Source organism: Heterocephalus glaber, unplaced genomic scaffold, assembly GCF_053883595.1.
Source record: "Heterocephalus glaber isolate CG9 unplaced genomic scaffold, H.glaber_assembly_v1.0 deba00001428, whole genome shotgun sequence".
Lineage (NCBI taxonomy): Eukaryota > Metazoa > Chordata > Mammalia > Rodentia > Bathyergidae > Heterocephalus > Heterocephalus glaber.
In genome coordinates, this window is record NW_028258293.1 from 27,691,764 (window position 1) to 27,716,227 (window position 24,464).

Sequence of the window (24,464 nt, forward strand, 5' to 3'; positions counted from 1 at the left end):
CTATTTACAAAGATTTTGTTCCTATTTTTCCATTTTCTCATATTAATCCCATTCCCTTCTATCCTTTCCCCTAGCCCTCCCACTTCCTTCCTCTTTGCCAGTTTTCTTCCTATTTCACATTACCTATTATACATTTAGCCCTTATTTACACTTTCAGTTTCTCACACTAGAGAAACTATTCAGTATTTACACATGTGTGTCCTATTTATTTCACTTAAGAGTATCGCCTCAAGGTGCATCCACTTAGCTATAAATGTCTCTAATTTCTCATTTTTTATGGCTGAGTAGTACTCCATTTTATAAAAAAACCACATTTTCTTGATCCAGTCTCCAGTTGATGGGCATTTCAGCTGTTTCCAAGTTTTGGCTATTACAAACTGCGCTGCTATGAACATGGGTGCCCATATATCACTGTGGTATGATTCTTTTAATTCTTTGGGGAAGATCCCCAGCAGTGGAATAGCGGGGTCAAATGGGACTTCCAGTCCTAGTTCTTTGAGGTATCTCCATACTGATTTCCACAGTGCTTGCACCAGTCTACACTCCCACCAGCAGTGGAGCAGGGTTCCTCTTTCCCCACAGCCCCGCCACCATTTGTTATTGGTTGATTTCATAATAGCAGCCATTCTTTCTGGAGTGAAGTGGAATCTCAGCGTTGTTTTCATTTGCATCTCTCGAATGACCAGTGATGTTGAACATTTTTTCTGTATTTATTGGCTATTTCTACTTCTTTGTCTGAGAAATGTCTGTTCATTTCAGATGCCCATTTTTGGATTGGGTCTTTAAATTTGGGAGGTCTGATCTTTTTAAGTTCTTTATAGATTCGAGATAGTAGACCTTTGTCTGAGGAAGAGCAGGTGAAGATTTTTTCCCACATTGTTGGTTGTCTCTTCACACTGCTGGTGGTTTCCCTTGCTGTGCAGAAGCCTTTTAATAAGAAGAGATCCCATTTGTTGATTGTTTGTGCTAGGTCACGGGCAACTGAGGTTTTGTTCATAAAATCTTTTCCTACACCGATGTCTTCAAGGGTTCTACCTAACCTCTGTTCCAACTGGTTCAGAGTTTCTATTTTAATATTTAGATCTTGAATCCATTTTGATTTTAGTTTAGTGCATGGTGAGAGATACAGGTCTAGTTTGAATCTTTGGCAAGTTGAAGCCCAATTTTTCCAGCACCATTTATTAAAGAGGCTATCTTTCCTCCAGTGAGGGTGTTTGGCTCCTTTGTCAAAGATGAGATGGCTGAGTGTGTCTGGCGTTGTTTCTGCATCTTCTAATCTGTTCCACTGGTCCTCAAGCCTGTTTCTTTGCCAGTACCATGCTGTTTTTATCACAGTAGCTTTGTGGTAGAGTTGCAGGTTGGGGATTGTGATACCCCCTGCCATGTCTCTGTTACCTAGAATTGCTTTTGCTATTCTGGGTCTCTTCTTGCTCCAAATGAATTTTTGGATTTTTTTCTCGAGGTCTATGAAGTATGCTGCTGGGATCTCAATTGGAATTGCATTAAATCTACATAGCAGTTTTGGAAGTATGGCCATTTTCACTATATTAATCCTTCCTACCCAGGAGCAGGGGATGTCTGTCCATTTTCTGATATCATCTTCAATCTCTCTTTTCAGAGTACCATAGTTTTCAGAGAAGAGGTCTTTGATTTCTTTCGTTAGGATGATTCCTAGGTAGTTCAGTTTTTTGGATGCTATTGTGAAAGGAATTATTTGCCCTATTTCTCTCTCAGTGAGTCTGTCATTGGTGTAGAGGAAAGCTATTGATTTTTGTGTGTTGACCTTGTAACCAGCTACTTGACTGAATTTGGTTATTAAGTCTAGAAGACTTTTGGTCGAGTTCTTGGGGTCTTCTATATAGAGTATCATGTCATCTGCAAATAATGACAATTTGACTTCTTCATTACCTATCTTTATTCCTTTTATTTCTTTCACTTGTCTAATTGCCGTGGCTAATGTTTCCAGAACTATATTGAACAAGAGTGGTGATAGCGGACATCCTTGTCTTGTTCCTGATTTTAGTGTGAAGGATTTCAGTTTGTGACCATTTAGTATGATATTGGCTGTTGGTTTTTCATAGATGGCTTCTATCAGTTTGAGGTAGAGACCATCTATTCCAATTTTTTGTAGGGTTTTTATTATAAATGCATGTTGGATTTTGTCAAATGTTTTTTCTGCGTCTATGGAGATAATCATATGGTTTTTGTCCTTGGCTCTATTGATAGAGTGTATTACATTGATTGATTTGCGTATAATGAACCATCCCTGCATCCCTGGGATGAATCCCACTTGATCAGGGTGTATGATCTTCTTGATGATCTTCTGCATTCTGTTTGCCATTATCTTATTAAGGATTTTTGCATCTATGTTCATTAGTGAGATTGGCCTATAGTTCTCTTTTTCAGTTGGGTCTTTCTCTGCTTTGAGGATCAAGGTGATGCTTGCTTCCAGGAATGAATTTGGGAGTACTGCTTCCCTTTCAATTTCACTGAAGAGTTTAAACAGTAGTGGCAGCAGTTCCTCTCTAAATGTCTTGTAGAATTCAGCAGTGAAGCCATCAGGGCCTGGGCTTTTCTTAGTTGATAAGTTTTTAATTACATTTTCAATTTCATTGGTTGATATTGGGTTGTTCAGAATTTTTAGGTCTTCTTCGTTCAACTTTGGTAATTCATATGTATCTAGGAATCTGTCCATTTCTTCTGTGTTGTACATCTTATTGGCATATAGGTTCTGGAAGTAGATATTGATGATCCTCTGGATTTCTGCTGGGTCTGTTGTAGTTTCACCCTTTTCATTCCTAATTGCATGGATTTGGGCCTTTTCTTTCCTTTTTCTGACAAGGTTGGCTAAAGGTTTGTCAATTTTGTTGATTCTTTCGAAGAACCAACTCTTGGCTTCATTGATTTTTTTGTATCGTTCTCTTAGTCTCCATTGCATTGATTTCTCCTCTGATCTTTATAATTTCCTCCCTTGTATGAGCTTTGGGGTTGTCCTGCTCTTCTTTTTCTAGAAGCTTGAGGCTCAGCATCAGGTTGTTTAATTGGGCTCGTTCTGTTTTCCTAATATGTGTATTCACTGCTATGAATTTCCCTCGTAAGACAGCTTTCATTGTGTCCCATAGATTCCAATATGTTGTACTGTCATTGTCATTTAATTGAAGGAACTGTCTGATTTCTTCTTTAATTTCCTCTGTGACCCACTGGTTATTCAGAAGTGTGTTGTTCAATTTCCACGTTTTTATGAAATTTTTTGAGTTTCTTTTGCTATGGATCTCCAATTTCATCACACTATGGTCTGATAATGTACAGGGGATAACTTCAATTCCTTTGCACTTACTTAAACATGTTCTATGTGTGAGCATGTGATCTATTTTGGAGAATGACCCATGTGCAGCTGAGAAGAATGTGTATTCTGATTTTGTGGGGTGGAATACTCTGTAAACATCTGTTAAGTTCATTTGTTCACAAGTTCGATTGAGTTCTAGTATTTCATGACTTATTTTTAGTCTAGTTGATCTATCTATCTGTGACAGTGGGGTGTTGAGGACCCCCACTACAATTGTATTAGTGCATATATGACTTTTCATGTCCGTTAGTATTTGTTTTATATAGTTGGGTGCACTAGTGTTTGGTGCATAGATATTTATGATTGTCATCTCTTCCTCTTGGATTCTTCCCTTTACAAGGATGTAGCGTCCTTCTTCGTCTCTCTTAATCAGTGTTGGTTTGAAATCTACTTGATCTGCCAAGAGGATAGCTACTCCTGCATGCACAGACCTGCCTGTCTGCAGCGGGTTGATTCAGTGTGTTCTGTGTGACTCAGGACCTCAGTAGGGCATGGGCAGACCTGCCTGTCTGCAGCAGGGTGATTTGGCGTCTTCCGCGCGACCTGATAGTTGGTTTTATATAAGTAAGAATACTGTTTCTAGTTTTTTGTTGTTTTGTTCTGTTCATTTGTATCTTCCTTCTTTTTTTCCTTCCTGTCTTCTTCACCAGTCCCCAAAGCTTCAGTAATCTTCCTTTGTCCTCCAGACTTGCTTCTACTGGATCTCTCTTCTTCTATTTCTCTCTTTTTTCCCCTACTCCCTTTTAAATTTTCTCCCCTGAGGGTAAAATCACCATATTGAGGGCATATTTACTGTACAGAATTTTCTGGTTTGTTTTAGATTTTGTTATGTAACTACAAATCCTGTTCATATGGTTAAAGGTGGCAAATTAATAGTCACTACAGTTTGTCATTTTCTAGGGTGTGTTTGATGCTACTGTTATTACTGATTGCACCATTTTAGCCAAAGTGACATAACTATTCTAATCAGTCATTCTTCCTTGTATACTAAGACTGAGATTGGCTGAGGGTTGTAAGCAGTACAATGGACCAGTGCCAAAGAACCAGGGGATAAGCCAAATAGGCAGCAAATTCTCATTTTCAATAAATTGAAGAGGTAGATCTTGTAACAGACTCAAAACCCAAAAGCCAGCTATACCTGGAAGACATCTCTGAGTAGTCATTTCCTAAGGGTTCTCAATACTAGCAATAAAGATACCCACATAAACAGTTTACAAGAATTAGTACAGGAATTAAACTAAAAAAAAAAAAAGAAAGAAAATGAGACGACATGGAAGAGGCAACTCGGGACTTCCAGCTCGCCAAAGGCAAGCCCAGGGAGGACTGAGGTGGAACAATTTGAAAGCCACCCAGCTAGAGTCTCTGAAGTAGTAAGAACAGAAATAACAAAGAAAATGTATGAGACTCTGGGAAAAAATCAAATCAGAAATAATTTCTAAGATGACTTCAGAGGTGAGGACCATAATGAAGGGCATGATTAGTGAATCTAAAGAAGATACAGATTAAAAAGATAGAGGGGCTTAGGAAAATGATGGACACCATAAATGCCTTACATAGGAAAGAAATGGAATGCATGAAACAGATTCGATCAGATATTCAGCAGATTAAAAATTCTATTGAAAGTATATGTAGCAGAATGAACCAATGTGACAACAGACTATCAGATCAAGAAGACGGGTTTGTGGTTAGCAATCATGCAAAGAAAGATTTCTTAAAAATAGCAAGGGACCATGAAAAATCAGTCTAATAGCTGCTAGATGATGCAAAGAATAACATAAGATTTATTGTAGTAAACAATCAAGCAGGAGCTAGTACAAATGACATAAAAAACCTGTTCACAGAAGTAATGGCAGAAAACTTCCCAAGGATGAAAAAAGAATTTGACATACAGATAAGTGAGGCATATAGAACTCCAATTAGCCATAATAATAATAAGAGAAATCTATCCCAAAGCATATAATAGTCAGGATTCCAGAAATTCAACACAAGAACCAAATATTAAAGGCTGTTAGAGAAAAGAAACAAATCACTTATAAAGGAAAGCCCATCGGAATTACAGTAGACATTTCAACACAAACCCATAGGTCAAGGAGAGCTTGGAGTGAAGTATTTCAAGCCCTAAAAGAAAACAACCTTCAACCCAGATTGATGTTCCCTACAAAACCATCTTTAAAATATTTGGTTCCAATCTATATTTTAGGGAACCCTAGTATTCAGTATAATGCCTCAAGAATCAAGAGAAAGACGTATAGGGTGGCACTAGGTGTGGGAAGTAGGAAAAACACACAAAAGAGCAAACAAGCTCAGAAGCTTTAACCAAATAAGTTCCTTTTAATCTGATTTATATATAAAGATTTCATATAGGAGTTTTAAAAAGTTGTTTGACTCCTAAAAATATTTTTAGACAATTGCTTTAGAAGTTTGGTAAATACTGGTAATTATCATTCTGATTTTCACTTTGTGTCACAGTGAGACAATCATAATATGTCAGGAAAAGATATACTACCTTGTATTTCTTAAGTCCTTTGGGGTTGCTTCAGAGAATTATAACCATGTTGTCTATGGCTCACCAATGTCATGGATCATGTCAAGTTTATCTCTGTATTGCCAAGTGCCTATCACCTGGTACAAGCTTAAATAGTTGCTGAGCTGAAAGTGATATTTAAACAATGTTAAAAGGCAAAGTAAAAGGTACTATAACAGAATCTGGCACTCTTTGGTAAAGCTTTTAATACATACTCTTTCTAGGCATATTTCCTCAAGAACCTCTTGCAAAACAAAACAAAAGAATCCCTTGCATAAGTATGACAGGAAATATGAGACCAATGACAGCAGCTAAAATTTCCATTACAAAAATGGGTAGATTATTTATGATATTCATAGAATGAAATATGATATAGCACAGCAAAAGTTTAAAAAATCTACAGTATCTCAACAAATATGTTGAGTGGGGAAAAAAGCAAGTTGCAGAGTATTATAGGGCGTGATACATCCTAAGATAAGATTATCTGTTGCCAGAGTGGTAGGTACAATGTGGTGGACAAAAGGGATGTGGTTATCTACCCCAAAGAATTAAAAGAATCATACCACAGTGATATATGTGCACCCATGTTCATAGCAGCACAGTGTGTAATAGCCAAAACTTGGAAACAGCCCAAATACCCATCAACTGGAGACTGGATCAAGAAAATGTGTTTTTTAATAAAATGGAGTACTACTCAGCCATCAAAAATGAGAAATTAGAGACATTTATTGCTAAATGGATGCACAAATTGAGGCGATACTCTTAAGTGAAATAAACAGGACACACATGTGTAAATACTGAATAGTTTCTCTAGTGTGAGAAACTGAGAGTGTAAATAAGGGCTAAAAGGTATAATAGATAATGTGAAATAGGAAGAAAAGAGGCAAAGGGGAGGGGGAAGTGGGAGGGGTAGGGGAAAGGAAAGAGGGGAATGGAATTAATGAGAAAATGAAAAAATGGAAACAAAGTCTTTGTAAATAGGGAGGGATGGAGGGGTTGAAGGGAGGGTAGGGGAAGGGGAAAAAATAAGAACCAAGAGAGTATGTAAAGGTGCATATCTCCAATGATGAATGTCATTATGTTGTACACCTAAAATGTACCAATAAAAGGATATACAAAAAAAAAAAGGGATGTGGTATTTTCAGAGGAGTCATATAGGTGGTTTCTTTTGTATTCACATATCATTTTCTTAAGCTGAGTACTGAATAAATGGGTATTAATTATTTTTTGAGAATATTTTTACAGTTAGAAAATTTCATAATACAAATTTTAAAGTTCTGTACCAAGGTTAGCAAACTAAGGCCTGAAGACCGAATTTAGCCAATCTATTTTTGGAAATAAACTTTTACTGGACACAGACACATTCATTTGTGAACTGTCAATAGTTGTACTACAATGGCAGAGGTGAGTAGCTGCAATAGAGAAGCATAAAATATTTACTATCAGACCCTTTATAGAAATTTTTTCCAGTTTCTATTAAAAGATATAAGTAAAGGTCTAAGAGCAAATGAAGGCACAATTCTGAAATAACAATTATAATCATGGCTCTGGTTACTGGGGAAAATGGTCAGGAAGGCTGATGACTGACAGATCAAGTGTAAGTGACACGAAAAATAGCTTTATAGCTTTATAGCACCACTGTCCAATAGAACTCTGAGACAATCAAAGTATTCTGCATCTGCACTGTCCAATACGGTAGTCACTACAGGTGGCTTTTGAGCACCTGAAATCTGACGGTTATAACTGATAAAAAGAATTTTAAAATTTATTTTAAATTAAATAGTCACCTGTACCTAAAGACCACCATACTGGACAGTGCCGTTTTGGAGGCTTAGAAGCTAGAATGACAGCAGCTATCACCTGAAATTTAGGGGAAAAAAGTTCCCTCTAGTTTGGAAAGTTTCAATCACCAATGGGAATACGGATAATCATAAGGACAAGGATAAGGATAGATTTTACAATCATATAGTACTGATATTGAGCTACTTGGTAACTCTCCTCAAGAAAGGATATAAAGAAAGAGGATTTAAAGAAAGAGAAGCAGGGCCGGGGATTTAGCTCAGTGGTGCCGCCACCTGCCTCACAAGCACAAGGTCCCGAGTTCATTCCCTGGTACCGAAAGAAAGAAGGAAAGAGAGAAGCAGAGAACCATCCTTGAGATCTGGGTACTTTCATGCTGTTTCATTAAGGAAACAAATGTTACTAGGTACATCAAAAGTACAAGAGTTAGCCTGAGGCAGGAGGATCACTAGTTTGAGTCCTGCCTGGGCAGCCCTCCCCGCAAAAAAGGTTGAAATGTAGCTCAGTGGTAGAACATTCCTGGGTTTGATCTCTAGTAACACAAAAAACAAACAACAACAGCAAAAGAAAACAGCTAGAAATAACAGAGAAACCAGAAGACTCATGGCTCAAAACCAAACAGATGAGAGCTATATAGCCCAAATATGAATGAAGACTTTTAGAATTAATACTTAGCAGATAAGTCATAAAAGGGACTTAAACACCAATAATAACTCTTCATTTGATAAAAAAGTCTGCAAAAGATATGTCAAATTTATAATATGTTATCTTTTATTATTTTGTCCAATTATCACTAGTCTAGACAATGAACATTTGTCTAGAAATAAGGTACTAATATCATTATGCTTTTAAAGTTTTTCATTAGATTGACATATCTTTTCTGCTTTGAGGTACTATACTTCATTTTTATCCAAACCACAAAAAATATATTGTATGAGCCTCTAAAGTGAAAAATATTAGTTCATATATTGTACAAGAGCATGCTATAAAAAAGGAACATTCAAGGAACAAATTACCTCACTTCCCTGCAGCCAGCTGAGTTGCTTTCTATAGATCTGATGAAATCAGTTATCTGATTTCCATTATCTAGCAATAGTTTTTTGTTTATTTTAGTTTGGAGTCCAAAAACCCTCCCTGATGCTATATAGACAAAGAGCGATAATTTATTAGTTCTGTTCTAATTGGCACTGGCATAAAGAGTAAAAAAATATTCCTTGAGAAGCCTGTCTAAAACTTATATTAAAAAAGTAACATGATTTTATTCCTCAGAACAATTAGAACGAAGAATTTGCAATTTTCAACTGAAAATTAAAATTTTATTCTATAATTCTCTCAGCATTCATGACACTCACTATATGTTTCTGCTTATTATACTAATTTTTACTATCAAGGAGACTGGAATACTATATAGACAAGGTCACAACAGGGTATATAGGAAGAAACATAGGCTTTGAAGTCACAAACTCCTACAAGGCTGCTATTGGGCATATTAAATAATCTCACTGAACTGCTGACATTTGATCTGCTTAACAAGCATAATGATAGTTTTTAGGAAAGATATTATGAAAACTAAGTGAAATAATGTTTTTAAAAGTACTCAGATTGATCCCTGGTAACAAAAAAATAAAAAATAAATAAAAGTACCTAGAGTTTCTAGCAACACTAGGTACCTAGTCATTCCCAAACACTGTGCAGGCCTCTTCTATGCTCTCCTTCCCACAAAACAAACCCAGTAAGTAAGACTTATGTAAAATATATTAGGGGCCGGGGATTTAGCTCAGTGATTTCGCCGCCTGCTGCGCAAGTGCAAGGACCCAAGTTCGATCCCCAGTACCAAAAAAAAAAAAAAAATTAGAATTTCTGTTATTTAACAAGACAATATACAACACATATACGAAGCTTCCAGATTAACAAAAACACTTTCCATCACCTCATTCGCTCTCACAGAAGCCAGAAGAGAAAAATAATGCAAGATTACCCCTCTTTTAACAAAGGAAGCAGTATGTCCAAAGAGCCAGTTTTACTTAAAGAGTTAATGACATTAGCCCTTGTGTCAGACAGATCTGTCATACTGAAGGCAAGCTCTATCATAATTTCATTTCTAAAACGGGAATGACTTAATTTATAAGGACTAAAACAAGACTGACTGTTCATTCAATTGTTCAGTATTCATATAAACATTTAACATGCATTACAAATCATATGCAAGTATGATTACTAAGTACCAAGGTTAAAGCCTCAAGTAAAACAAACACAGCCACTGCCTTTATGAAATGTACTGGTGAGTCAGTGACAAGGTATTTATCCTGTAATCACACAGATACATGTAAAACTACAACTATGCTATGATAAGATAAACCATTTTATGGGTGGGAGTTGTAACTAGGTGATCAAAGAAATTACCTTAGAAAGCAACCCAAGAAAATAAGTCTGAAGAAGTGACAAAGGGAGCACAGGAGGGCTCTGACAAGCTCAAGAAGATCAAACTTAGAAGACTGACACTGGGGCTTCTCTTTATTATATGCTCCATCAGATCACCCTATAGTGAAATTTAAACTTGCCACAAGCTAAGACAGAGCCTATATAGGAAGAAATTTTAAAATAAATTTTATTATTGAGAGCATCAGAATTAAAAAGGTAATATGTAGTCACATACCATAAAAACCTGGCATAAAAAAGAAGGTGTGGGGACTGGAGGATTTAGCTCAGTGGTTTCGTCACCTGCTGCGCAAGCACAAGGAACCGAGTTCGATCCCCGGTACCAAAAGAAAAGAAAAGAAGGTGTGGGTGGGAACAAAAAGGAATAATTGGACCTTAAAGCAAGTTTGAAAAACAGAAAGATTCAATTAAAAAGCTGAGCTATAAAGTTGAATAAGTCTCCCAGAAACTAGAGTATAATAATGCAGATGAGAAATAAGGGAGAAAAGAAACTTAAAAGAACCAGAACCAGGAAGTTCAATATCTTAATAACAGGGAGTTTCAGAAAGAGAAATCAAAAGGGAAGAATTAATCTAAGAAATCAAATTATACACTAAGAATATTCTATAAGCTTCTAAAAAGGGTACCCCATCAAAAAACAAAATCCAAAACAACTAAGTCAGATATGAAGAATCAAGAACCAAGATGGCTCTGGGTTTTCAGAACCTACATAGCAAACAAACAAAAAACAAAATGAAACAAAAAAAAGGGGTATTGACTCCAACACTTGACTGAAAACAGTTTTTCACCTTTAATTTTACATCTGAGTACAAATACAGAAGAATACCATTTTCAGAAACATAACATCTCAAAAAACTTAACACTCACACTTACTTTCTCAAGGAGGAGGATGGAGGATTTCAAAGGAAAAAGTAAATCAAGAAAAAAGACGACAAATGGCACAGATATCTGGAGACCCTACACAGGAGATGGGCAAAGGGAAATCTTGATCAGACACAGAGGGGAACTAATCTAGATTACAGGAGTGTAACTCAAAGACAGGCATGATGAGGGCTAATATCAGCAAGATCCCAATAACTGTGAACCTAACAACAGAATATCTGGGAAATACAAGAGAAAATAGAATACCCAATTGTTTTGATTCTTAAAAAGGAAGGAGAAGATGAGATATAATCCAAAACTGAGGTGAAAAGATCATTTCTGCATAGGAACAACTCTGCTGCTGAGACTCTGTAGTCTTTAATACAGACGAAGGCAGGCAGTGGGAACAATACTGGAGTTCCCTTTCAATGGTTTTTGTTTTCTCTGTAATTTAGGAAGACAATTCAATTGTTGGGCTGGGGTGTAGTTCAATGGTAGAGCTCTTGCTCAGGATGTCTGAGACCCTGGATTTGATTCCCAGCATTACAAAAATACCAAAACACAGAAGACAACAATAACAAAAACTCTCTTGTTAAATGTGAAAGAGAAGGGTAAGTTTGAAGAGAACGAAAAAAGTGGAAAATAATTGTTAAAAATAGTAGGGAAAGGGCCGGGGATTTAGCTCAGTGGTTCTGCCATCTGCCTCGCAAGCTCAAGGACCCAAGTTTGATCCCTGGTACCAAAAAAAAAAACTGTAGGGAAGTTAACTAGGGAAATACAATAGGATATCTGCACTCTATTCAGGGCCTATTTGGACTAGTTTTACTGTTAATTTATGATCATGAATATGCTCTATTGAAATTTTTCTTCAGCACTACTTGCTACTTAGATAAATACAGAGAAAGTGGTAATACAGATTCATCCAGAGTTGAGATTTCATTTCATTTGCAAAAGGTCAAAAATTAGCATATAGGTTAGAAATTACTTAAAAAATGAACTATGAACTATAACCAGGATAATGATAAGAATAATATCTAAAAGATTAGGATAATACCAGGGAAATATTAAGCAATAAAAAGATAACATTATTACTAACCATAGTCCTCTAGCAGTAAATTATTTCATTATTCTAATTATAATCATTCACATAGATTTATAATCACACATATCATTTATTGAGGACAAATAGTGATATTATTTGTCTTTGCCTCTTTCAAGGCCTAGTCCAGTAGCTAGCATACTCTTAAGTGACTGAATGGATGCATGAAATCCCTGCTTCTAAGCTATCTATGTAACTTTTAAAGATTCTAACTAGGGCATCATCACCTTAACATCTACTCAGAAAAAGACATTTATAAGAAAAGTACCTAAGGACCATTATCAATTCAGTGATGGAAATTTACTAAATAGCTAACAATATGATTGATGGAAGCTTCCCAGTACTACAGCCCATAGAATTAGCACGAGGAAGAAAATAAGGTTATACATGAAAAAACTGAGAATATGTTTTCTCAGTTTTTAAAGGACAGAAGCACAGATCCCCTAAATGATATATCATTTTGGGGGTGGGGTGATGCTGGAGATAGAACCCCGTCCTTTTACAATGCTAGACAAGTGCTCTACCACCAAGCTAGATTCCTAGCCCTTTTCTATTTTATTTTCAAATACAGTCTTGCTAAATTGCACAGTCTGGATTTAAACTTGTGATTCTACTTCCTCAGCCTTATGAGAAGTTAGGATTATGGGTGGACACCATCATGCACAACTAAATAATGGATCTTCCCTGGTTTATTGAAAACCATCTTTTTGGTTGTAGATTCAATCTGAAAAACAGAGGATTTAATTATTTATTTATTTTTGTGGTTCTGAGGATTGAGCCCAGGGCCTTGCACAGACTAAGTACATACTCTACCACTTAGCTATACCCTCAGTCTAGGATTTTGTTTTTGCTTCTGCTTCTGCTAATACAATGCACATTTACAAGTATTCATATACATAGATTGAGCATCCTTCGCCTAAAAAATCTAAAATATGAAATGCTCTAACATCTGAAACAGTTCTAGTCCCAAGCATTTCAGATAAGGGATACTCAACTTGTAGTTATCAGCTTTGATCTAATGATAAACATTTACAGGACATAGAGAATTACAACTTTTTAAATACAGGCTGTGCTAAAAATAGTCTTTAGTAAATGCATTGCTTGAAACTGAGTGTACACATTGTCGGAACTTATATGTCCTTGTAAGTTCAAAGCATTATATAACACCTAATAAGCAAGCATCTAAATCTCTAGTTCAAACACATGGGAAAAGGTACAAAGATTTCTTATCTGGATATCAAAACAATTCCCCATCTTTTGCTATTTTAATCTGTATTTAAACCAGCAGAAGTCACAACAGGACATTTCAGGGAAAGGAGCATTTCAGGGAATAAATAAAAAGAAAGGAAAAAGTTCTGTAATAAAATAATTCTCAGTCCAGTTTGACATCCTCTTAATACCTCTGTATTTCCCTGGAACTTCCAGGAAATATCCTGCTCGTACTTTCAAGGAATGAACTTGTGGTTTCTGGACAGAGCTAATCTCTTTCCCAGAGCCTCTGGAGAGAAAAAGAATGCCTGCTCCAGCTGCATCCCATTCTCAACTGCTGACTCCTAAATCAAGCAATTCAATGGCAGCAATGTGCTTATTGGATAGTCACTAAGAACTACACATTTCAGAGGAGTGCGTTGAAAATACAAGAGAAAGACATAATAATCCAGTGTTTTATTTCTTGAGAAATAAGGCAAGAATGAAACAGAATTCAAAGTGCTAAAACAGTTTTCTTCTCCTTCACCTCACTCCCTTTACTTCAGTGAAAGTTAAAAATAAATCCAGGATAGATGAGGAAAGACCATGATGTTCAAGTACAGACTGTAATCCAATCTATCTACATTTCAGAGTAATACCCAAAGTGGAGACATCATCATATAACCACTGATATTGTTTGTCCTGTAAACATTTCAAAATCATCAAACACAAATGCAAAATTTCATCTATTAAAGTTACGAAATTTTAAAATAGCTAACATTTTTAAAAAATTACAAATAACCACCTGGTTAATGTCCAAAATTCCAGTTGATAAAGAATTTACCTTACTTATGAGATACACTAAAATATTTTTAATAAAAACATACTTTTTCAGAAAATAAGGGTAACCTAACAAAAGATAAAACTATGCTGAAATCTTAGCCCTTCTCTGATGATTGTGCCTAGAAGACAATTGAAGATTCTGCCTAGCTTCAATATTTTATTGACTCATATGAACTAGATCTTAGGAAATGGTGCAAAAGCAGCTTGCCAGATTAAGAGCTTCCATATCTCATCTTATACAGTATGTCAATCTCATCTTACATATCAATAATCTTTCTAATATTACAGCAAATATTTGCTGTGGCTAAGTAGTAAAACAATATTTTATTATGATTCGGCTTTAAACATTTTCTTATACTAAATGTTTGATTCCAAATTGTCTGAAACAGAAGTTACTCAAACAATACCAATATAAAATAGCCTTGCTACTATTCAATAGACTCAATCCTGTATACCTCACACCCAGCTCATGAGTTGTTTTTTTAATGAAGTAAAATTACCAGAGATATTACAACTGTATTACCTTCATAACATTAACTAAATCTGTTTGATAGTAGCGATCCTGATGTGCATTTGCTGCTGCTAGAGTAAGAAGATAATCATTCCTTGCATGAGTAGCTTTTGAATTACACTCAGATCGCCGGGCTTTTAACTAAAACAGAGTAAAAGAAAAATAAAGTGACATCACACTGCAAAACACAGAAGACTACTACTCTTAGTTGGCAATTAGTGGCTCCCCACCAAGAGTAAAGATAACTAAGTGGAAAAAACATTTATATGCATATAAAATTATCCATCACTATTAAGGAAAAAAACTGACTGGATACATGGGAAGAGCATTTTCAAATATTTTGTTATTTACACTTGAGGGATGTAAATAACTTACATTTTGGCAGTTATTAACATACTTTCAAAGCTTTCTAGAGAACTTCAAAATGTTATGCTCATTTTGTTCAGTTGGGAATTTAAAAAAAATTAAGTATCTTTGAAGACATGGGCAACTCTAATGGAGTTAGAAAATAGATTTTAAAAAACCAACACTCCCAACATGCCAGGAGAACTGCCAGTTGGTGGGGAACCTGGCATCAAAACTAAATCACTAAGCTCATTTATCCAATATTACACAGCTTGAAGCTTTGACAGGAAAACTCACTTGCACTAGTCCAGAAGACCTGCTGAGGCATCTAAGTCTGGATGCAATGATCCTGTAGGGCTTCCTGATGCCCCTGCACTATGTCTCTTGGACTAAGAGTGAAACACACAGGCTACTGAACATGTATGGCAGGGAAACATTCTTAAAGCAAGGTTTAACAAAATTTTAATACCAAAATTTTAACACCTGGGTAAAAAACCCCCATGAATAGGGAAGGAAGGTTTCTTCCAGAGTTAAAACCTTAAAAATGCTTTTCTAAGGTAGAACTAACCCACTTACAACGTTGAAATATCCAATTCTTTATTTTATAAGCTAAGAGGTTTCTCAGTTGTGTAATACACCTTTCAAAAACTCACCTTTACACTTGCCTTCTGTAAACTGATTCTTGATTGAAAAAGACTAAGTTTAGACCTACAATAAAATAAATAAAATGTTTAATAAAATTTATAAATTATAAACATGACAATAAAACTACTAATATTTTAATGACTCTTTTTCAAGACACTGCTCTAAAACAAACCAAAAATTGGTAAACCAAGAGCAATGTTTATTGGCATTTATTTTAGTATAGGAAGAACATAATATTATGGTAAAGTTAAAAAATATTGGGATTCACACAATTAAAATATCCTCAATGAAAAAGAAATATAATTTGACAAATAAAAAATTAAATTACACTAAGGTATTCCCTAATAAACAAGAGTCATCAAACTACAGTTTATTCCCAGTATCATAAAATTTCACACACTTTAGTTCTTGTAAAGTTACTTGGAACCCAGGGAACAATCAACCTAAGGGGGCAAGGATTAGTAGTTTTTCAGAGCTGCATATGACAGCGTGTAACAACATTAGAACATTTGAGGCCCTACGAAGTCCTTTACTCTTGTTATTCCCTCCACTAAAAGTTCTTTGTGTCTGGGAACCTGCCTGTATGCCCTTGGACTCCTAAAGGTATTCTGAACCTACTGAAAAGGTTCCTGGACTCTAATTTTGTTTTCTCTATTTCATAATCTCCTGCTCTGGTATTATCTCCCTGATCTCGTTAATCAAACAAGAAGTAGTAAAAATATGTTTACTCACACAACTAAAAATAACTATGCAGACAAAGTCAACAAGCAGATGCTAAGGAACAAGCAACACTTCCATGATGAGTGATTTTCTGAAGCTGCAATGTTTGTCTTAACTGTGGTGTCACAGTGAGCGCCATGGGAGAACTCAATGCATGTGCTTAGCTATGCTTTAATATGAAGTACAGTTGCAGACTACTTGGAATTGGAATGTGGAATAGCCAGTCTCTGCACAGCCAATATGAAGAGGAAACTCTTATCTTTTTAATAGGACAGAGAACATTTTGGGATGAACACACATGCATCCCAACTCTCCCTGCTGTAAAAAAAAAAAAAAAAAAAAAAAAAAAAAGATAAGATATTCCTACCTTGTTATATTCATATTTCATGAGGTTTTCTGTTTGTTTATTACTCACATTTCTATTCAACTTGATCTAGAAAAGCAAAGGCTACAAACTTTACAATTTGAGAGTGCCTATTAGGGTTAAACAGAATGTGTTCGAGATATTACCAGTTTCCTTTGTAATATAGTCATTATCCAAATAATCTGAGTTGAATCTAGATCTTCCAATATAAGGTTTAAAGTTTCTGGCTTCTGCTTCACTTGCTAATCTGCATATATTTCTCTTGTGGTATTAAGGTAAGTATTAGTGACAGAATAAGAGAGTAACTGTCCTTAAAGACTAAACTCTAGAAAAAAATAAGATAGATTTTTCATAAATCATGCACTATATGAATAATGAACCATATTGTATACTACTTTTTACTACCTACATTTCAAATGTTAATGGTCCTTGGGTTTCCAACTTAATGTCACATCTTGTTGTATATATAACTATATATCTGTAACTACAAGCTGATGGGCAAATGACTCCCAAAGTGAGATCCTCAGTCCTAAATTCTTATGTAAGAGAAGTTATCTGACTACCTAGAAAACAAAACCATGCTAACTCTCCCAGGCTCTCCAGAACCTATACATCCAAAATAAAACTTATCATCTTATTAAAGCTATATATCCCACTTCTTCCTATGGTTTCTCCTACTGTCTATCAAGACTACATGTAGTCCCATTTTCAGGCCACCTTCCTGATCTTCCTCTCTCTACTTAGGAAAATCAGTCATTTTTAGAGATTCTATCCAAATTTTACTTCTATAAAAGATTCCCTTATCATTAGGCAAAATAAATCTCTCCACTTTCTATGCTTTTGTAACTGTTTTCATATTACTACTAAAAAATGGTGACTAGCAGAATGGCTGTACTGTGAATAAACACATAATAAAATTACTTTTAGACATATTTCCCAATTCTGGTTCCAAATTCCTTGAAGGCACAAAGTTTACCTTACTTATCTCAGTACCCGTAGTACCCAATATAATTACTCAATTAATCTTTAGTGAAGGAGTTAAAATATAGAGGCATTTCTTACTCTGCAGTTGAATTAATTTTCTAGAGAAGTGAAACACTGAAGTAAAATGTCTCACTATGAATTTGGGCCATATTAGAAAGCTCTTCCTTGTGATCAGCTTTGTGAAGAAGACCCTGTCAAATTCAGACAAAAATATCCACCACTGTCCTCATTTTCACCCTGTGGACCGTGGCTGAATAACGTATTTAAACATACCTATAAATCTGTCAATTTTATATTCTGAAATCCCTGTGAGTTTAAAAAACAAGTTCTTAAAAACTGCAATGGCAGTATCTCCTAGTGAGATCTCCTAATCTAAAAACTTCAGAAGAAGATGGGATCTTCAGCAAAGATAGGATTGATTACCCTATGAAAGTATAGAAACTGCTCAAAAATTAAAACAAAAAAATAAACAAAACTAGGAAAATGTTAAATAACATCAAGCACTTGATGAGTATTCATTTGCTATCCCTTTATTCTACATAAACTTTCCAGGAGGCCCTGAATTTTTACAAGATACCTTTGAAATTGCTTGTTTCCTGCAGATAAAAAAATGTGTTAGAAGGCCCACCCACCAACATGGACTGTTTGCTCAAGTGCCCAAAGCACTCTGATTTCATGTTTAGGACTCCAGCCTAGATTTTTGCATCAGTCAAAGCACTGAACAGAAGCCTCAACTCTCCTCCTCATAGACCTCTTTAGAGTACAGTTCTATAACACTGGTTTCTTTTAGTCTAACTTTTTATCAGATTCCCTGAAGTTGTCATTATAAAAAATCTCCATCACTTGTATATATCTCTTACTACCAACTGCCAGTTCCTTCTTTTCTTCATTATTCTCAAAATAAAGGATTGTAATTCTCATATACTGAAATTGAAATTGACACAATCTCTGAAGCATACACTAAAAATATATATATATGAAGCTGCATGTGGTGGTGCACACCTATAATCCCAGTACTCTGGGAGGCTGAGGTAGCAAGATTGTAAGCTTGAGCCCAGCCTGGGAAATTTAGCATGATCCTGTCTCAAAAATAAATAGAATGGCTTGGGATGTAGTTCAATACTAAGGCCCTGACTTCAATCCCTAGTACGATACATGAATGAATGAATGAACAAATGAGCTAGAATTTCATGTAAAGTGTTGGGGACAGAATTTCTATATAAAAATAGTTTAATTCACTTAATATGTCCACAATCCTTCAGTGGAATCCTGAGGTCACAGGGATTTTCAAATATCACTGATATAGAGTCTAGTATGATAAAAATTAGGTTCTCAAACCCTGATCCTCGACAACATAACAACTTTAACTAGACTTTGGATAAGCTTTCAAGTCTGTGATTACAATGATCCTCTACTTTCTATAGTGCTATCTCGGTCTACAAACTTAATTTGTTTTACAATTCTGGGGAAGACAGCTGCATTTGGGTTTGAGTGAGGAAGATAGCTGTGGTCATATCTGTCACCTTATGTGGAGTTTGTGAATGGAAGTAAAATTTTGCAAAATGCTTTTGTTTGTGAACCAAATCGTGAACAGAAGCGTTTGTGAACTGAGGTATTATTATATTTCAAAATTCAATATAATGATCAATATTAACTTTTTGCTGCATTAACAGAGTAAAAATCAGCTAATATAAAAGAAAAATATCATTAAGTATACTATGTAGTTCAAACATACAACCAAAGACACCAATACAACCTAAGAACAAGACTATGCCCTGTACAAATGCAGAATAAAGCATCAGCAAAGATAACATTTATTTGTACGATCATTTTCTCAGAAATGCTAAATCACATACTTTGACTCGATGTCAGCTTTCTCTCGTACTGCATGAGCCATCTGTTCAGTCTCAAAGTACTTCTTTTTGCCTTTAGCTAAATCTTTCACTGTCTCTTGTAATTCAGTTTGGATCTTTGTTAACTGGTCCACACACTGTAAAATACAAAGATGCAATTATTGTAATTTTAGTTTTCAGGCTTAAAGAAAATAACTTTGTCCTTAGGATCATGCAAAATGCCTTCAGGATGGAAATCCAGAAAAATCAGCACTTTTAGTGTCTTTTGAATTGCAAAGTAAAATCTGGTGAACAGCTGTATGTCCATCTCAAGCACCGCATCAAATTGTGTCACAGTTTGCCTAACAATCATCCTTTGAGAAATAACTACTGCTGATGACTGACATTAAGGTAAGGCATAAGAAGAGCAACCCTAAAAGACTCTTGCTATTGTAGATATCATGGCAATAAAGGCAAAAGAACAAGTAATTCTGTGTTCCTTCATAATCTCAAAATCCCTAGTACAAATGCTAAGATAAAAGGAGTAAGAAATGATCCTTCATTTCTCCTAAGGTAAAGGAGTTGTATATTTTCTGTAAACCTTCTTAAATATTAAACTTCAAGTGTATTTAAAAGATTATTTAGAATTTCAAATTAGAAAGTAATATATTCAAGTTTCTGTTCTGCTATTTTCTACCTAAAGCTCTAATATTTTTTGGCCTGTTTCATCATTCATAAAATAATACTTACATAGCTATCAGAATTATGAAAATCAAATGAGACTATAAAAGTTGTAGTGGCAGTTTGTGAACTCTAAAATGTTATACAAATGTTATATAAAAAGAATTAGTCATAATTTTTTTCTCTCTACTCCGTGTGTGTGTGTGTGTGTGTGTTGCTACAAATCAAATCCAGAGCCTGACACATGCTAAGCATATACTCTACCACTGAGCTATATAACCCTAAGCCCTGATCACAATTACTTCAAGGGAAGGCAGTAAGCTCTAGTATAACGAGAAATATATAGACAAAGGCATGGCTAAGTAAATACAATAATGGCAAAATGCCTTAGATTATTGTGGCTCTTATTTTCTTTCAATTTATAAGCAAATGTTAGCATATAAAGAAAGTTCTGGAAAAGGCTTCAGTATAATTCTCATTATAATCTCACATAATTTTAATTATAGTATCAGGTATTTCCTAATAGTGGTATGTCTGTATTTTCAAGTATTATGAAAGAAAACAGCCTAAACTGAAGAAATTTATAAAAGAACATGAACTTTTCCAGGTATGGTGGCACACACCTATAATCCCAGAACTCAGGAGGTTGTGGTAGGAAAACTGTGTTGAGTTCAAGACCAACTGAACTACACAGAGAGACCTTGTCTCCAAAAAAATAAAACAAAAAAAAACAGGACATGAACTTTAAATTATTATAGAGGCAGCATTTTAAGTCAAAATTGGTTATGAAATATGACAAAACAACTTGATCAAAATACCTCCCCATAGACTGGAAAGTATAAAAGTTGGACATAGCATACACTAGACTTATGGAACTAAGAGACCTGGGACAAGGTGGGTACAACTAGGGGAGCACACAAAACCTGATGTTCCCCCACCCAGAGCATCTGTTGAATCATGGCACAAAGTAAGAGGATATAAATAGAAAGTGGTATTCTATTTGGAAACAGAATTTGGGGTTCAGTGATGCCAAAAGAGCAGTAACTTGCAAGGCAATGATCTAGAAAGAAGAGTACTGTAAAGGAGCAAGTCCAAAAATTAGTATTCAAGTTCCTCCTGAGTTATTAGTTGATTTCTAGTAGGCATGTATGGGGTGAGTCCAAGTCTTGTCTGAGTAGAAAGATCTTAGTAAGCACCCTCTACTTTCAGTTAAGATTGCAGAAGTAAATATGATCAGCTCTTAAAAAGCCATACCTTAACAAGATAAAGGTCTAACATTCTACCTGCCTGCCTAAGTTCATCCTCTTTAGAAACATCTTGCAGATTCTCCACAAATTTTATCCACAATCTCCAGTACTGTGAAGCACACTAATGCAGATCTAAATAACAAAAAACAAGAAAAACGGTAGACAATAAAAACAAGCCTATAGTGATTCTGATAGTGAAATTATGAAACAGGTTAGGTTGTAACATGTTTAAGAGAAAAAAGGAAAACCATGGAGAATTGCACCCCAAATATGGAGGATATTTTTTAAAAGTCAGATAACAATCCCCCCAAAATAAAGTCAGATAAAAATTCTAGAACTGAAAAAATATATTAAGATCCAAAAGATGAATTTTGAAAATAGATTAAAAATAAAAGAACAGAATATCATTGGAAAATATTCAGACTAAAGAATTTAGAGGAAAGTGTGGAAATACAGAAAAAATACAAAATGCAATATAAAGGCAGTATAAACAGAGTTAAAAGGTGTAACAGCAATAGAAGTCATAATAGGAAGGTAAACAGAATTGTATTGTCAGGAGATTTTTATATTGTTCATGATATAGAGTCAAATGCTAATTCAAGACAAGACTTTAAAATTAATTTGGAACAAAATTTGGCAAATAGGCTGCCTTTCTAGGTATCTTCCCAAAACAGTTAAAAGTTATCATATCTCAGAGATAAATGCATACCTGTATTTTTAGCAGCACAATTTATAATACGTAAATCTTAGAAACAGCCTAGATGCCCATCAACAGATGAATGGATAAAGAAAATGTGGTATTTATATACAATGGGTTACTACTCTGCCATAAAGAAGGAAAAATTTGAGGCATTTTTAGGTAAAGGATGCTCTTCAATACCATTTTTTTTTTTTTTTGAGACAAGGTCTCACTACATATTTTAGGCTGGCCTTGCACTCATGGTGATCTTCCTGTCTCAGTCTTCCAAGTGCTGGGATTACAGATGTGTGCTACCACACTCAGCAAGACCATAATCTTTTTTTTTTTTGGTATGGGGATCAAACTCGGGACCTTGCGCTTTGGAGGCAGGTGCCGGAACCACTGAGCTAAATCCCCAGCCCAGCAAGACCATAATCTTAAGTGAAATAAATAAGACACACAAGTTTTACACACAAGTATTACACTGCTTCTGTTGTGTGAAAAACCAAAAGTATAACTAAGGAACAAAACAGAGGATAGATATTAGGAATCAGGAAGAACGTTTTTCAAATAGAAAGGGGAACAAGAGGTGGAGGAGGGGGAGTGACGGAAGAGAAAAGGGATTTAAAGGAAAAAAGAATTGAAGGGAAAAAATGGAAATACAGCTTTTGCAAATGGGTGAAGGAAGAAGAGTTGGTTAGAGTGAGGGGAGGGAGAGGGAACAAAAAAAGAATTAAGATGAGATATGTACATGTACAAATTCCCCATGATAAATGTGATCTTTATGTACTGTAAACATTAAAAAATAAATAAATAAATTACATAAAAAGATCTGGGGAATAATAAAATAACTAATTCAAGGTAATGGAATAAATGGACACTGAAATCTGTATGGTAATAAAAAATATAGAATTATAAAATTAAGATGCTAATGGAAGAAAAATTGCTTAATATCACTAACCATCAGGAAAATCATGAAATATCTTACACTTAACAGGGTGGCTATTATTTTAGCCAGCCCCCAATCCCAAAAGACAACAAGTATTGGGAAAGTTATAGAGAAACTCGAACCTCTGTAAACTGCTGGGGGGAATGCAAAAATGATGTAGCCATTACTGAAAACAATTTTGGTAGTTTTACTGAAACTTTTGGGGAAATGGAAACTCTGTAAGTGAGATTTATAAATCTCAGACTTATAAATCTGGCACTTTGAAGACCACAATATAGAGAAAGTTGCTAAACAATAAAGTCACTGGAGAAAACAGAGCTAACGAACAGCAGGAAAGAAAAGAATGATTTCTAAAACTATCAACTGAGCTTCTGGATCTGCCTATGACTGAAGTTCCGGAATTGAGTTATATAAATTAATATATTCTCTTTTTGGCTGAAGCCAGTTTGAAACAACTTTGTCATTTGCAATCCCAGAGTCCTGATAGGTATCCCCAATATGTACTTAGGTGTTCAACAACTGCCTAGATGGAACATAAACACCAGTATTATCAGCTATAATATAAAAAAGTTAATACACAGATAAGAAAATTGTTAAGCCTCAACAAACATTCTTTGCCCAAGAATGTTAGTTAAATTCAGGTCTAAAACTATTTCACCAATGGAAAAATATCAGACAGAGGAAAATTCTTTTTGAAACAATGTTTTATTAGCATATATTTGTGCTACATAATAATTACATTCATCTTGGGGAACTGGTAATATCACATCTTGATAATTTTTACTCCCCCTTACCCACAGTGCCTTTCTTTCACCCTACTTCCTCAGATCTTAGTGAAAAAAGGGGGAACTTTCCAGTAATTCAACTAGATTTGATAAATGCACTGGCAATTGAAACAGTATTTTCTTCCTGTTAGAAAGTTTTACTAGTATTAATTCTCTGCTCCTACTTTCCACTCCTTTTTCTGCATAATTGGACAGACACACACACACACACACACACACACACACACACACACACAAATGTACATTTTCTTCCAACTTGAAATCCATCACTGGTCACACAGTTTGTTCACCATGTTTACTTTGAAACAAATAATAACAGTGATGATAAGTCATAGGCATTCTTATGCAAATATGTTTAAACCAAATGATATTAAGTGAATGCTACAGATAATTAAAATTTTATATATACACATACACATAACATATTAATTTCATGCTACTTCAATCATATTTGGCAAACAAAGATTAGTTTTTAAAATTTTTCCTGAAAATCCAAATGACAACCAGAATCAAAACACTGGATGCCTTCTGAGACATTATTTTTCTTACTCTAATATTTACTAAAGTATTAACAGATTTCTACTTTTAAAACTTTCATCATGATGTTCTCCATTTTTGTTAT

The 24,464-nt window shown here is 35.0% G+C and overlaps 1 protein-coding gene across 12 annotated transcripts in view; it reads right to left on the bottom strand.

Moving 5' to 3' along the window:
• Fchsd2 (FCH and double SH3 domains 2) overlaps positions 1 to 24,464 on the bottom strand; it is a 311,736-nt gene that overhangs the window by 135,499 nt on the left and 151,773 nt on the right. For 9 of the 12 annotated variants that reach the window (XM_087211911.1, XM_087211917.1, XM_087211914.1 and 6 more), the window contains 3 exons: positions 19,526 to 19,659; positions 15,610 to 15,664; positions 14,624 to 14,752 (listed from right to left, as the gene is read on the bottom strand). In XM_087211911.1, the coding sequence (XP_087068037.1) occupies positions 14,624 to 14,752; positions 15,610 to 15,664; positions 19,526 to 19,659 (318 nt within the window). The remainder of the gene's footprint in view (positions 1 to 14,623; positions 14,753 to 15,609; positions 15,665 to 19,525; positions 19,660 to 24,464) is intronic. The other 3 variants (XM_087211912.1, XM_087211918.1, XM_087211919.1) reach the window with 1 other exon arrangement.